We start from the raw sequence: 13,541 nt of genomic DNA, 5'->3' as shown, positions 1-13,541 counted from the left end.
CCAATAAACATGCCGACCACAGGGAAGGGTGGGAGAGGCAGAGGTGTGGAGAGCTGTAAGGCGTCTTCCTCCCTCACCACGGAGATGGCCTCGAGGGAGGGAAAAAGAAGCAGAAGAGCAAGGTGACAAGTTGGGAGAGAGGAGCAGCAGAAGCTTCCATAACTTCTCTCCTATAGCAGCCCCCTAACTCTCCCAGGTGCCAGAGCAACAAGCTCTAGTAAGTGCTTTATCACATGTTTACTTCTACGAGTAGAGGCTAAAAATAAGTCCCCGGCGTGGGTGTGCTGCCGCCGGAGGCAGCGCTGCCTCTCCCGGGCGATTGTTCTTGCTGGGGGCGGGCAGCTGCACCCTGCCCGCAGACCTCGCTCCCACTCACCGGCCCTCATGTCGATTGGTCTTTTTTTCGGGTATTTTTTAAATAGCATGTTAATTCAGAGCGCCTTCTTAGCTTGTAGAAACACAGAAAAACAGGTTTTTCCAGGATCGCTGCATTGTGTTCCTTCGCTTTGGGAAACTGACACCACAGAAACAGGCCCTCCTCCTGTTTTCCTTAGGGACATATGTGGGAGAACAGGGGTGGGTAAATAATCTTCTTGAATCAGAACTCACTATCCTCTAGGTACATTTAGGCATCTGGTATATATTCTCCCCCCCCCCCCCCCACCCCTCGCCTCTTAGTTTTTGCATGTGGTTTTAAGCATGTAAAGATCTTTCCCCTTTAATCAGCATAATGACAGTTTTTGTTTAAATCATCCCTTTTAATCTTCACAGTTCTCATGGCGATTGTGTAGGTAGGAGTTACCTCACCCGCTGCTGATGAAATGCAGCCATCTCCTGGATGGAACAAAGGGTCGTGCTGGGTTGTGAATACTTCACAGTAGAGTTTTTCAGGAGGGAAAAGAAAAATAGCTTCCAACTGAAATTGCCATAAGGTTTTAATTAAGACAAATGCTGATATCCAGGCTGGAATTTATGGATAACTTATTTAAACAAAGTAATAATAAACTGAAGCTGTGATGCAAGAATATGACAGAGACGGTGAAAGACGAAATTTTGCTCTGAGCAAAATTGATGGACCCATAGAAGCCTTTGTGGGGAAAAATAGTGAGGTGATCAGGGACTTTCTAAATTTGACTCTCACGTATGAATAAAGTCTTCACATGGAAAAGGATGAGAATAAAGCAGAGAGATAAATGATTTTATTTTAAAGATTTCTTTCATTAAGTATGACTTTTACTTTTTATTAGTGGGTGACTAGTAGTTTTCTCTATTGTTTTACTTCAATTTTTACCCTAAAATTTCAGGCAGGCATTTGTAGAAAGAGAAAACCTTGGATTTGGACAGAAACATACTGTGAAATATTTTTACACTTTAATGTGGATGGCTTAGGGTTTTCTGATAATACACGTATTTCAAAGAGATGCCACAGCATGTTGCATATTTCAGTCTGGACTTGTCTGGACCAATTAAGCTGCTCTTAGACGGGCTGTTGAGTTCCTTAGGGCAGCATTTTCAAATGCAAGTTCCTGCAATTAAACATCTGAATAAGAGGTCTGGCAGCATAAGGGCTGAGCACCTACAGCTTTATTGCTCCTAATGAATATCTTTACTATAAACAAACAGATTTCCTGAAAAACAGGTTTCCATTTATCTAGGTGCTTACAGTTAAAAAAGAAAAGTTTGAAAATGTTGCTTTATGTTAGTCATTTATAACAGAGTTTCATGAACTAACTCTGGGGATCAACCAGCTGAAGAGCCAGCCATGGTCTTGCCAAGGGGGAGCAGCCTGTGGATGTCCTGCTTGGTGATTCACAGCACTCAGGATTAAAAGAAATGGGTTTTGGCAGCTTGCCACAGCAGGGAGCATGCAGCTGGCCACCAACAGGAGCTAGCAAGGCTCGTGAGAAAATGTGCAGATTTTTAGGATGATTTGAATATCATTACTACCTAAAAATATGGCAGATAAGCTCTGTCACATCATTAGACGTGGTTTTTTTCCTCTAGGTGGAAGAAATTGGGGTCAGCATCGGTGAATACAGAGTGGTGATAAAGATCCTGTCAAAAGCAGAGAGGAGTTTTGCCTTCAAATAAATTCACTAAATTGAGTAAAATGGCTACTTGTTGGAGCATCCTGACCCTGTCACAGTGACGGGTAGCGCGTGGCTGTGACTGAGCATTGCTGACGCTGATGACTGAGTTATCTTTCCCTCCTTCTCATTCACCATGGGAGGGAGGAGGAATGCTTTCTTTTACCTTACTTGGAGAAGTTCTTCTGGGTCTGTTTCCTCCCTTTCTCAGAGCATAAGATCTGCACTGGGGCAGTACCTCAGGTTCACGGTACACTGAATTCATTGCTTTGCTCAATGACCGCACGGCAGGTGGCCGGCGGGGGGGGGGGGCTCTGTGACTTGTGCTCTGCTGGCTGGCATCCCTCCGGTGTGAGTATGGCGAGCTCAGCTTCCCTCAGGACCGCCGGCGGCAGGAGAAGGCCGGTAGTGCTGCCGACAAGGGCGAGCTCGGGCAGCATCCAGCGCAGAACATGCCTCCAAGCCAAGGAGGCTCCAGGCAAGTGGGGTACCTTGGTTCAGTGCTAGGGGTGGTGGGCAACCATGGCTTAGGCATAGTCTTTCTCCTTATCAAAGAGGAAAGAATTCTTGCCATTCATACCATAGAAATCAATATTGCCACCAAACGGAGGTGCTTGTGAGAAAGAACTGGCTTTGTAACTTGTCCTTGATTCAACAGAAAGTAGGGAAAAGTTTGAGTATGAAATAGAGAAATGAAAGCAGACATAGAGACATGCTAGTCCATGAGTAGGCACCAGGGAGGAGTATAACCAACACCTACAGGATCTGCGTGTGGGCAAGTGGGAAGTTGCCGTCTCTCTCTCTTCAGCTCTAGAGAACACAGATGCTGGCATGTGCCTGCTCCTGGCGTGGTACCATTTCCAGCTGATGGCATCTGAAAGAAAGATGCCATAGATTTTTACATCTTGTAATGGTGAAAAAGCACACAGAGAGTAGTTAGCTTGTCACGAGAGATGGTTTAATGTTGGATTCAGCTGCTGAGTCATCTCCCCACCCTTAACTCCCCCAGTGAGACACAGTATCCAAATACATCAATTGCACAGATGTACTATGAACTTGAGTTTATACAGTCACGTATAAGCATTTAACTTGTCTGAGAAAGTGCTGTGGAAAAATATGGAAAATGCTTAAGAACAAGATAACATGGGTAGTATTCGCTCTCTCTTCAACAGTAATGTGTCACTAATAGCATGTCCAGACAAGTAAAACCCCGTTGCTGCGTTAATATGGAAACCCAAAGACTCTGTATCTGTGGAAAAAGCAGATCCATCCTTCAGACAGTGATAATTTAGATCTGACACAAATGTGATGAAGTATTATTGTTGCAGTAGTAATAATTCATGTGCTGTGGCAATACTTTGGAGTTAATAAACTCATCATACATTAAACACAGCCTGTTTATATGCCTATTTGCAGTCTGTCACATATCCTGTATCCATCTTTGGCACAAGTCACAGGACAAATAGTTTACTTGAAGGTCAAGAAGAGTAGGCTTCCATTTTTCTACTAATTTTTCCTCTCTATTTGAAATGTCAAGAAGACTCTTAAATGTGGGGGGAGGAGGGGTTGCCTATGCTTTGTTCTTTAGAGTACGTGATTGGAAAAATATATTTTACTAGCTCTGTATTATTTTTTGATATCTTTGTTTACCATTTGTACACTGCCAGGAGTGCTAGCAACTTCCAAGATATGTAGGATTCTTCTCCTGAATAGATAAGTTTCTGTTTAGATAAGGGCTAAGGAAGTTCCTGGAGACAAGAAACAAGAAGTGTGAATTGATCAAGAGATGAAATTAAATCTTCAGGTTATATGATTTTTTTTTCTTAGTTCTGTTTTGTCTGTGGAAATGTGTGAATCAAATTTGCAGGAGAAAGGAAAAGAGGGAAAAAAGATTTCTGTTATATAGATTAGTATGAAAAATAACTGGAAACAAGCATAAAAGAACACTATGAAGAGCAGAAATATAAAACCGGCTAGAACAAAAGTGTGAGAGAATTAGTGTGGACAAATGTGAGCAGAGGGCCAGAGGCAGAGACATACAGAGAACTTGATGAAAATCTCTGGTGCTCCATGACTGCCCATTAGATTGGTATCTCTGCAGTATTTCACTTTTCCTTATTCAGGTACTTTCAGACTTCATTCCTAATTATTTGCTATTTTACTGCATTTAAAGAACCTTACACTTTTTTCTTTATTTTTTCTGAGTCAGTGAAAGGACTAAAGCAGATGTATTGAAAATGCATTCTTTTAACAAGCTGTAGCAGACAGATACCAGTCATGAGGCATAATTAACTACAGTTTTAATTCTTCATCAAATCCCAAGAGTAATTGAAAGATACTGGATCTTATGTAATTGCTAGCCCCATGTGCTATATTTAAATATATACCCTGAAAAAGTTACAAGGACCTATATCCTTGTAAATAAAATAGTATATCCCAAGTAAAAGAGACATCTCAATGCACTGTGTAATTACATGTAAGTTTGCACCAGAATTGTCTGTCCTTATTTTGGCCTTTCCTTTCTGATGATCTTCTAACCCAGAACTAGCACAGACAACATCTTTTGTCAGAGAAGTCCTTAAGGAGGGTCAGCTCTACTCAGCTGGCTGAAAGATGAACCCTATTGCACAAAGAAATACATGGGGGTGCCTCCCAACATGCAGCTTGGGGGGAAGACCATGGCTGACTGAGGAAATGTAACCTACCTGGTCTTGGCAGAGGGGGCAGAGAGACCTGCCGCCTAGTTCTGAACCTCCTTCTGTTCTCTGGCATTTTTCACCAAAGTGGCTTGGAAAGTGCCGATGTTCCTTTGGGTTAGTCTGCCTCTGTGGAATATCTATTTACATTACATTACGTTTAAATTTTGGATAATGCTGTTCCTTAGTGAGCACATCTTGAGTTTTCTTCTCTGTTAGGCATTATGGGTTTTGTTGCTACAGTACCATTCTGACTCACATAGCAGCAGTCTAGACTATGACTCTAATGCCTATAATAACAGTATATGCCTACTGTTGGGTCCTGAAACATGGACTATTGGGGTCAACATTTATTTTGTGAATGCTTGTACTGTGTGCTAGTTCCTGAAAAGTCCTTACAATGACACTTGCTGGGGTCTTATTTTAAGCATTTTAATATTAGTGAACATTCAGTGCAAAAAAAAAATGTGGCATTACTTGTTAAGTATTTATTTGCCATTTGTCTTATTTATCTTATTTGATATTAGAATCAACATCCTGAATAATTATTACAAGGGTCAGATAATGCTGAAAGTTTCTGCACTGCTTTCTTCAACAATCTTTTCAAGTCCTTGTAGTTATAGCTACATAAATGCTGCTGGTTCCCTCCCCACTGCATGGGTTGGTTTTCCTAAGAAGTGATACCTAGCAATCCACTTGATTATTAAGTAGCCTCAAGCCTAGTGCTCATTGCCAATGATAAAAATGCTTTGCTATCAAATGTGCACTCATATCTCTCAGTTACTTGAATAACCACTGTTGTTGCTGAGTTTGAGAATTTTGTTAGCATCTCTTTAAAATTCAGAATCCTGAAATGTAATGTTTATAGGAGCTGAGCATGACAAATAGCTTGAGGCCTTTCATAAACCCTATATGTATATTTGGGGGATCTCACTTATAGCTTGTGTTGGCTTTATGTTTGTGCCACTCCACTTACTAGAGTGGAACTCCTATGGATTTGAACTGGTGGGTTAAGAGGAAGACTGGGCTTTGTGTCTGAGCAGAATCCATGATGTGCCTCTGGCTTGCTTCAGAAAGTGCAGTATTGATGGTGAAGAATGAGGGCTGCCAAAAAGGGGTCTTTTTTAGTGTGGTGGGTTGATCCTGGCTGAACACCAGCTGCCCATCAAGCCACTCTCTTCTCCCTCCTCTGCTGCAGTGCAGGAGAGAAAACAAGATGGAAAAGTGTCATGGGTTCAAATAAATGCAGTTTAATAAAGAAAAAGCAAAGGCCACATGTGGAAGCAAAAGTAAACAAAGTATTCTCTATTCACCATCGGCTGGTGATGTCCAGCCACTTCCCAGGAAGTAAGGTTTTAGGCTCCAGCACGCATAGCAGTTGCTCCATAGGACAAATGCAGTAACAAATGGTCCCTTTCCTCCTCCTTTTTCTTAACTTTTATTGCTGGGTAGTCATCAAATGATATGGAATATTCCTCTGGGTCAGCCCTTCTGATTATGTCCTTTACCAAGATCTTGCCCACCCACAGCCTCCTGTGTGAGTGGGGGGCATATTGGAGAGAGCCTTTATGCTGTGCATGCCCTGCTCAACAGTAGCAGAAATACTGGTGTGTTATCAACACCTTTCTAGCCACCAGTACAAAGTACAGCACTGTGAGGGTTGCTATGGAGAAATTTATCTCAGCTAGACCCAATAGATTTAGCTACAGTAATGATGTCATGTCATCTGTGGGGATCTGGGATGCCATATCTTAGGTCCTACAGCATTTCCCCAGGGACAGCCAGCCAAAGAAACAGAGCATGTTGGCTCCATCTGTACATTGACAGAACACGCTGGGCAACTGCTCAGCTAAATCTGTGTCTGTTGATTTTGGTAATGAGGTGTCCCCTTACTTCTCAAATATACATCTGTTCATATGTGTCAATGAACAATACACATGCAACTGCATGTCTGAAATGACACTTGGGGATTATTATGTTATAAATTAAAGAGAAAAAAATAAGCAAAAGCAAAGCAAAATAAGCTTGACCCATATTTTCACATTATCAGTATATATTTTCTTAAAGAAACAAAAGCAATCTCCTTTCTAACAAACTCTGAAACTAAGGACTTCTTTCAGGTTGATTTTGTTGCCTTTTTTTTTTTTCTTGTTTTATTTTTAGTCATGGTTTTCTAGAAAGGGAGAATTATATGCCTTCTAGCTCCCCATTAATGGATATGTACAGATAAGTTTTTAATCAGTACAAGGAACTATAGAACTGTAATGTCTTGGCTTGGTAGTACTTCCGTAATATTGCCCATGTAAACAAAATACGTTAGCAGTGGTGGTTCACAAGCCGTTTTGGAAAGTTGAATGAAGAAGTACTGACTTACCAGATTCTTTTCTGCATTTGCAGGTCACTTGTCACCTCTAACTTTTCTGGCAGAGTCCCTGTATTTACAACCTGCAGGCTAGTGGTGACCATGTCAGAGGCACTTCAAAGCATATTTTAGAACAAATGTTGTTAGCTTTAAGTTCTGCATAAAATTCTATGCTCTTGAACAATTTCATTGCAGGACATTGGATAGTACCTACTATTTTAATATTAGCATTTTAAAAGTGAGGAGTTCTGGAGGATTTACTTTCTTGTGAGGTATATCTAATCATTGTAGTTTGAGAGCAACTGCACAGCTTGGCAACAACAGCCCTCTATAGCCAGCTAATGAAAATGTAGTAAAAATTGAAGTTCTTCATACATTCAAAGTCACATAAGGAATATTATGTGATGCATGCTTTTGCTGAAATGAGCTCTCTTCATTTCACTTGAGAAACCACTGAAAGAAACAGATGTCAGCAAGATTTGTTAGCTTAGCTATCCAGAAAGAAGCACAATCTTTTTTGGATCTTGACAGCATCTTCAAACCTAGAGTTGAAGTTGATTTTGATACAGGGGATTTTTAACGTAATAGCATCTGACCTTAAATGATAGGGGAGAGAAAAACATGTAAGTTTAATGACATCTTGTGCCTGGTGCTGATTATAGATGTCTGTAAAGTTCATATTTACATGCTGGATTTGGAATCGAGTAAGCTTGCTTTGCTTTGAATTTCTGCCTGTATGTTCCCATTTGTTGTGATATGGTTTGATGGAGAAAGACCAGGAAATTATTCTTCCTAAGTAATAGTACATGTGGTTGTGAGGGGGTTTCACTACACATTATTGAGAATGCTTCTTAAAGCAACCCCTTTTTGTAGAAACGGCTTATAGTGTCACGTGCAGTTGGAAAAAATGTTCAGGACATTTTATTTCCTGTTGAGTGTGTTTTTATTAGGCAGATCCTATGGTGAAGAGTTGGTAGAAGTGCATAAATGAAACCATATCTCTCCCCTGCTGGAAGAGTTGGGTTTTTTCCCAGCAACTGTATTTAGCAATTTACTAGTATGATTTCCCAGTAAAAGCCATAGTTAATTTGGTCAGTTAATGAATACAGTTCAGATTTATGCTGGTGTAACAAAAACGAAAGTAATTGTGATTTCAGCTAGAAATGTCGGATGGCTATCTTGGTTTTGCTGCATGACCTGGACCTTGCATAGATGGCACAGCAGAAGATACTGAAGTTGATAGCTTTACAACTCCATTACAGTATTGCTTTTCAGACAATTCTTCTTAGCAGACTTGTTAACATTAGAGAGAGAGTGCGTGTGTGTGTGTGGACAAAGAGAATGGCATTACTGTACATCTCCTCAGCACATGTCTTATCCTCAGGGCCTTGTTAGCAACAAAATTTGCAGTGTGGATATACAACCATAAAAACTGGAGCAGAATATCCAAGGACACTCTTTTCCTAAATAATCTACACAGAAGTGACCTTCAGCATACCAGTATTTGAAGAAGTTTGGATTCCTCCCTTCTTCTCTTTGATTTTTTTTTCCTCCCACACTCTGGTTTCAGTAGACTAATAAGGAAATACTCTGTGTTGCAGACAAGAAGCCCAAAGCCGTCCCAGAGCCCACAGCCCAATTTGGGTGACCACACAGAACACCTCTCTGAAGCATCTGCTGATTCCTTAGAGGCCATGTCTGAGGGTGATTCTCCAACCCCCTTTTCGAGGGGCAGCCGCACACGGGCAAGTCTTCCTGTTGTGCGGTCAGCAAACCAAACGAAGGAACGATCACTGGGTAAGAACCTGCTTCAGTCCTTCTCCATTCTGTGCTTAGTCTGTGTTTTCTATGTGTGGATTTGAAACAGTCTTTAAATAGTTTGGGGTTAAAAAAGTAAAGACTTCAGTAGCACATTATTTTTCATGTCAGGTTGTTCCTTGGAAATGAACTAGGTATGGGATACTGAGTAACTTGGGGGAATGGTGAAATTCTTTTCAAAGATCTGAAAGTGTGATGGGAGCATAGTAGACGTGCAAGAAGAGCGATGCAGGCCCTGACATGAAATGCTGAGTAATGGTTAAAACCCACTATTACAAACACTTTCTGCCAAGCCTGCAAAATATGTGGCAATGAACTTAATACAAGATTGTACCCTCATTTTCAGACAGGAGACACAGGCTTTTTCACTTTGCCATCTCTTCAGAGCCAGACTTAGTTGAAAGAAACCTAGAGATATTTTTGCCTTAGTAATCCATGTTACTGAAAAGGTTTGTATGTGCATGGTGGTAGCTTTCCAGGCAGAGGATTTGAATGGATATGCTGATGGAGATGCCCTTTACTTTGGGGCAGTGCCCTTCTGTCTGCACAGTGACAAGAGTGATGTGTCAGCATAGGTGGACAGCTCTGGTTCCTGTGTTCTGCCCGTATCTCAGGGTTGAATTCAGCCCAGCTGTGAACCAGACCTCCTTTTATGATGGCGAATTTTGTCTCAGAGACTGTGCTCAGCTGATGGATGGTAGGAGTAAAGGCTGTTCTTTTGAGGGAAGACACCAGAGGGCAGTTAAAGCGTTGTGGGAAGGTGCATAACTCATGTGCAGATTGCTGAGGAAGGCAGGTTTTGCTCACAGGTAATAAAGTGAAATGCTGCTTTCCTGTGGGCTCATCTCCCAATACAGAGAGTGACACAAATCGAAGACTGGACTGTAAATCATACCATGCTTGTAAGCTTGTCACGGTGGTTTACTCGTCCCTCAATAATCTAAGACAGTTTCTGTCAAGAGTAGTACGATATCTGACAAACACAACAAACGTGAAGAAAACAGGGCTGGAAGGGGTCCCTGCCTCTCCCAGAACTGGCAAGTGAAGAGCAGGGGGGCTGGAAATAAGGGGCTGATCCCTGTCTGTGCCAGCTCACAAAGCGGCTGCCCTCCCACAGCCTCCTGGGCCACCAATATGTTGAGCTTTTGGGGGAGAAATTTGTAAGACTTCAACCTGGACAAGACTTTCTGGTTTTGAGGTGTTTTTAAGAGCACATGTATGTTTACTGTACATGCAGAGGGTTCATCTCTGCCTGTAAGTCACTGCTGGCTACGGCATCCTCAGTATGGCTTACTTCACCCCAGGAAAACTTGTATTTGCTTCAATGTGATGTTAAGTGGTTGAGCCTTGGCAACTCACGGTCCAGCCCCACTGTGTGGGCTGAGGACCCCAGAGCTGGATGCAGCACTGCAGGTGGGGTCTCAGCAGAGCAGGGACAGAATCCCCCCCTTGACCAGCTGCCCACGCTGCTTTTGGTGCAGCCCAGGACATGTTTGGCTTTCTGGGCTGGGAGTGCACCTGGCCGGGTCATGTCCAGCTTCTCATCCACCAGCACCCTCAAGCCCTTCTGGGCAGGGCTGCTCTTGCTCTGTCCATCCCCCAGCCTGTGTTGATACCGGGGGGGTGCCCTAACTCGGGGCACCTTGCACTTGGTCTTGTTAAACCACATAAGATTCCCATATGCCCACTTCTTGAGCATCCCTCTGGATGGCATCCCACTCCTCAGGCATGTCAACAGCGTCACGCAGCTTGATGTCATCTGCAAATTTGCTGAGGGTGCACTCAATCCCTTCATCTATGTCATTGATATAGCATATTAAATAACACTGGTCCCAATAGAGACCCTGAGGGACACCACATGTCGCTGATGTCCATTGAGACTCTGAGCCATTGACTACTACTCTCTTGATGCAACCATCCAACCACTTAATTATCCATCCAGCAGTCCACTCATCAAATCCATCTCTTTAATTTAGAGAGGAGGATGTTGTGGGGACCATGTCAAAGGCTTTACAGAAGTGAATATATATTCCCTTGTCCACTGCTGTAGAAGCCCATCATAGAAGGCCACTGGGTTGGTCAGACAGGACTTGCCCTTGGTGAAGCTGTGCTGGCTGTCCTAAATCAACTCCCTGTCCTCCATGTGCCACACACACATGTGTGTATGTATGATCCTTTCCCCAAGTGTTCTCAGCCTCAAGGTATCTTCAGCTTAGAGATTTCCTGGTTATGATTTCTGCCTGTATAATAACCATCAAGATATGTCTCCTCCAGGTATTGTTCTGGCCACCTTTGATCCCATGTAAATTTTTCACATCTGCAGCAGTGCATCTGTGACTTTGGCAGCAAGTTTCTGTTGGTTTACTGCCCAACCATTGCTTTCCTGTTGCTTTGTTTTGTACGTGTTTATCAGCTCTAAGTTATGCTCCCAAGTTCTTGTGTTGGAAGTGACAGAAAACATCAGATTGCTATCTGCTTCCCCCAGGCCATATCTGGTTTCTTTGGCCTGTCATTTCCCTCAGGTCATCTCTTCTCCAGACTGAGAAGTGCTGCTATAACCACTTGATCCTCATTTGATAGTCATTGTTGCCCTGAACTTTTTGCAGTTCAATAATGTCTTTGTGAAGATGAGAGAACCATAAGTTCACTGTTAAGTAGTTCATTCTTAAACCCTTTTTTCTGCATCTCTTGCATGTACTGAAGTGTGTTGTCCAGGCTCTAATGGAGGACAGCCACATGAAGGTGTACTATTTTATTTCATGGCTAGGATTTCAGACCCTGCAAGACACCCTGTCTTTCATGTACCACAGACAAGGCCCCATCTTATCCCATCATGAACAGGCCAAAATCAGGAGGAAGAAAAAAATAAGCAAACAACAGGGAAGCAATGTAATATGAAGCATTTCAGTTGAGAGTTTTTAAATTTGAAATGAACAAAATAAGTCTTTTCTCTCTGTATTGCAGGAGGGGTCACAGATATGTGTGTGGCTTAAGGGATCATCAAATTAGCCAAATAGGAGGTAATATATTGTCATCATCCCACAATCTGTCTTTCAAGTTGCTCCAGGAACTAAGTAATAACAAATAGCTTGTTTTAAAAGGTAGTCTAAAAATTATTCCAAAATAGTTCCCTTTTTTTTTTTTGTTATGTGCACTTCTTTTATAATAATGTCCTTTTCAATTTCTTCTGCCACTGTGTTCTAACAACACCATCAGCAATGTTCTGAAATTTTACTTTTGAGATGCTTTGCACGCTGTGGTCCTGTTTAGTTCCAGCTGTAAAAGGGGACTGTTTATTTTAAAAAAAACAGGAAACTGTTCATAACTTCAGATTTTAAAGTGTCATGAAAGTACTTCTATTCACATGATTTTAAATAATCTGTGTATAATCACCTCCCTTTCCATATCTATTAACTTTTTAATTTAATATATTTTAAATACAAGTTATGTTTTGATCCTCAACCAACATGATTTCAGTGAGGAAAATAATGAACTTTTGTAAATTTTTATTAATTTTACATTGTGTATCTCAATGCCATCTTAAAAAACTGATATTTTCTTTTCGAAATTTAATTGTTCTGTGGGTTCCTATTTTACTAGCTGTGTATGAGTCAGTCAGTTTCCAAATTGTGGTCTGAATTAACATGGAGCCTGAGAAAGAATAACAGAAATGCATTTTGGCTACCTCACTACCATGGGTTTGTCAGTCAGGACTAATCTAATAGGACATGGTATTCACATGGAGTTGACCTAGAAAACAGGATTCCAATTGTGGGCCCATTTAAAATTTCAGCCACAGCTTTTGAAATTAAGGTCTTTCTTGGCTAAGAGGTCCACCAGAAATCAACACTTGCTTCATCATTGTGCAGCCTGGAGACAAAACAAGATATTAAAATAAATGAATTCACTGTGCAAGAGAAAACTAAATGCATTTTAAAATATCTATTTGAAAGCTGGGAGCTTTTCCAGTGCGATAACTGTGGGGAAAAAAATTATCTTGCAAAACTGTCAGTGAGAATCAGCTGAAACCTGGAAAGTGCTCAAAAGTTTTCAGCAAACTTCACTTGCAATTTGCCTGGAGGAAGCAGAACCTGACAAGCATCCAGTGAGGTTGCACCAGCAGCCGCCTGTGGCCACTCTGCAGCTCGCTGCTGTCCCTGCTCCGGTACCTCCTCGTGAAATGAAAGCTGACAAATGTGTTCACTTGTAGTCTCTCGTGTGGTACATCTGTCCCGACAATGGGCAGCATCCTTTGTAAGGGCAGGCGCTGGCATCCTGTGTGGTGATGGAGTGGCCAGGGCAGTTGATGCAATGGGTCACAGCCCTGAAGGGCGGGGCGTGATCACGACCTCCCATTGCGGCAGCTGTTGGTGCTCCTGCAGGATCGGGCTGTACAGGCAGGGTTGGATGAAGGAAGAATGTGGTACAGGGGGGGATTTCCATAAATGCACAAAAATTTGGGTTTGAGAAGTGACTGAGGAGGATGGAGCTTTATGGCTCAAGGGTTGCAATCATCCTTTCTGGGTGCCCCAGCTGGAGTGCCTCGCCACTCCAGTCTAGATGAGTAAAGAGCAAAGG

The 13,541-nt window shown here is 42.1% G+C and overlaps 1 protein-coding gene across 15 annotated transcripts in view; it reads left to right on the top strand.

The window, feature by feature from the left end:
* The window catches only part of KIAA1217 (KIAA1217 ortholog), a 364,008-nt gene that overhangs the window by 260,715 nt on the left and 89,752 nt on the right, over positions 1–13,541 (top strand). For all 15 annotated transcript variants that reach the window (XM_039548494.1, XM_019285434.3, XM_019285432.3 and 12 more), the window contains one exon: positions 8,747–8,942. In XM_039548494.1, the coding sequence (XP_039404428.1) occupies positions 8,747–8,942 (196 nt within the window). The remainder of the gene's footprint in view (positions 1–8,746; positions 8,943–13,541) is intronic.

This window comes from Corvus cornix, chromosome 2 (assembly GCF_000738735.6).
Source record: "Corvus cornix cornix isolate S_Up_H32 chromosome 2, ASM73873v5, whole genome shotgun sequence".
Classification (NCBI taxonomy): Eukaryota; Metazoa; Chordata; class Aves; order Passeriformes; family Corvidae; genus Corvus; species Corvus cornix.
This window is presented reverse-complemented; position numbering and strand designations above follow the sequence as displayed.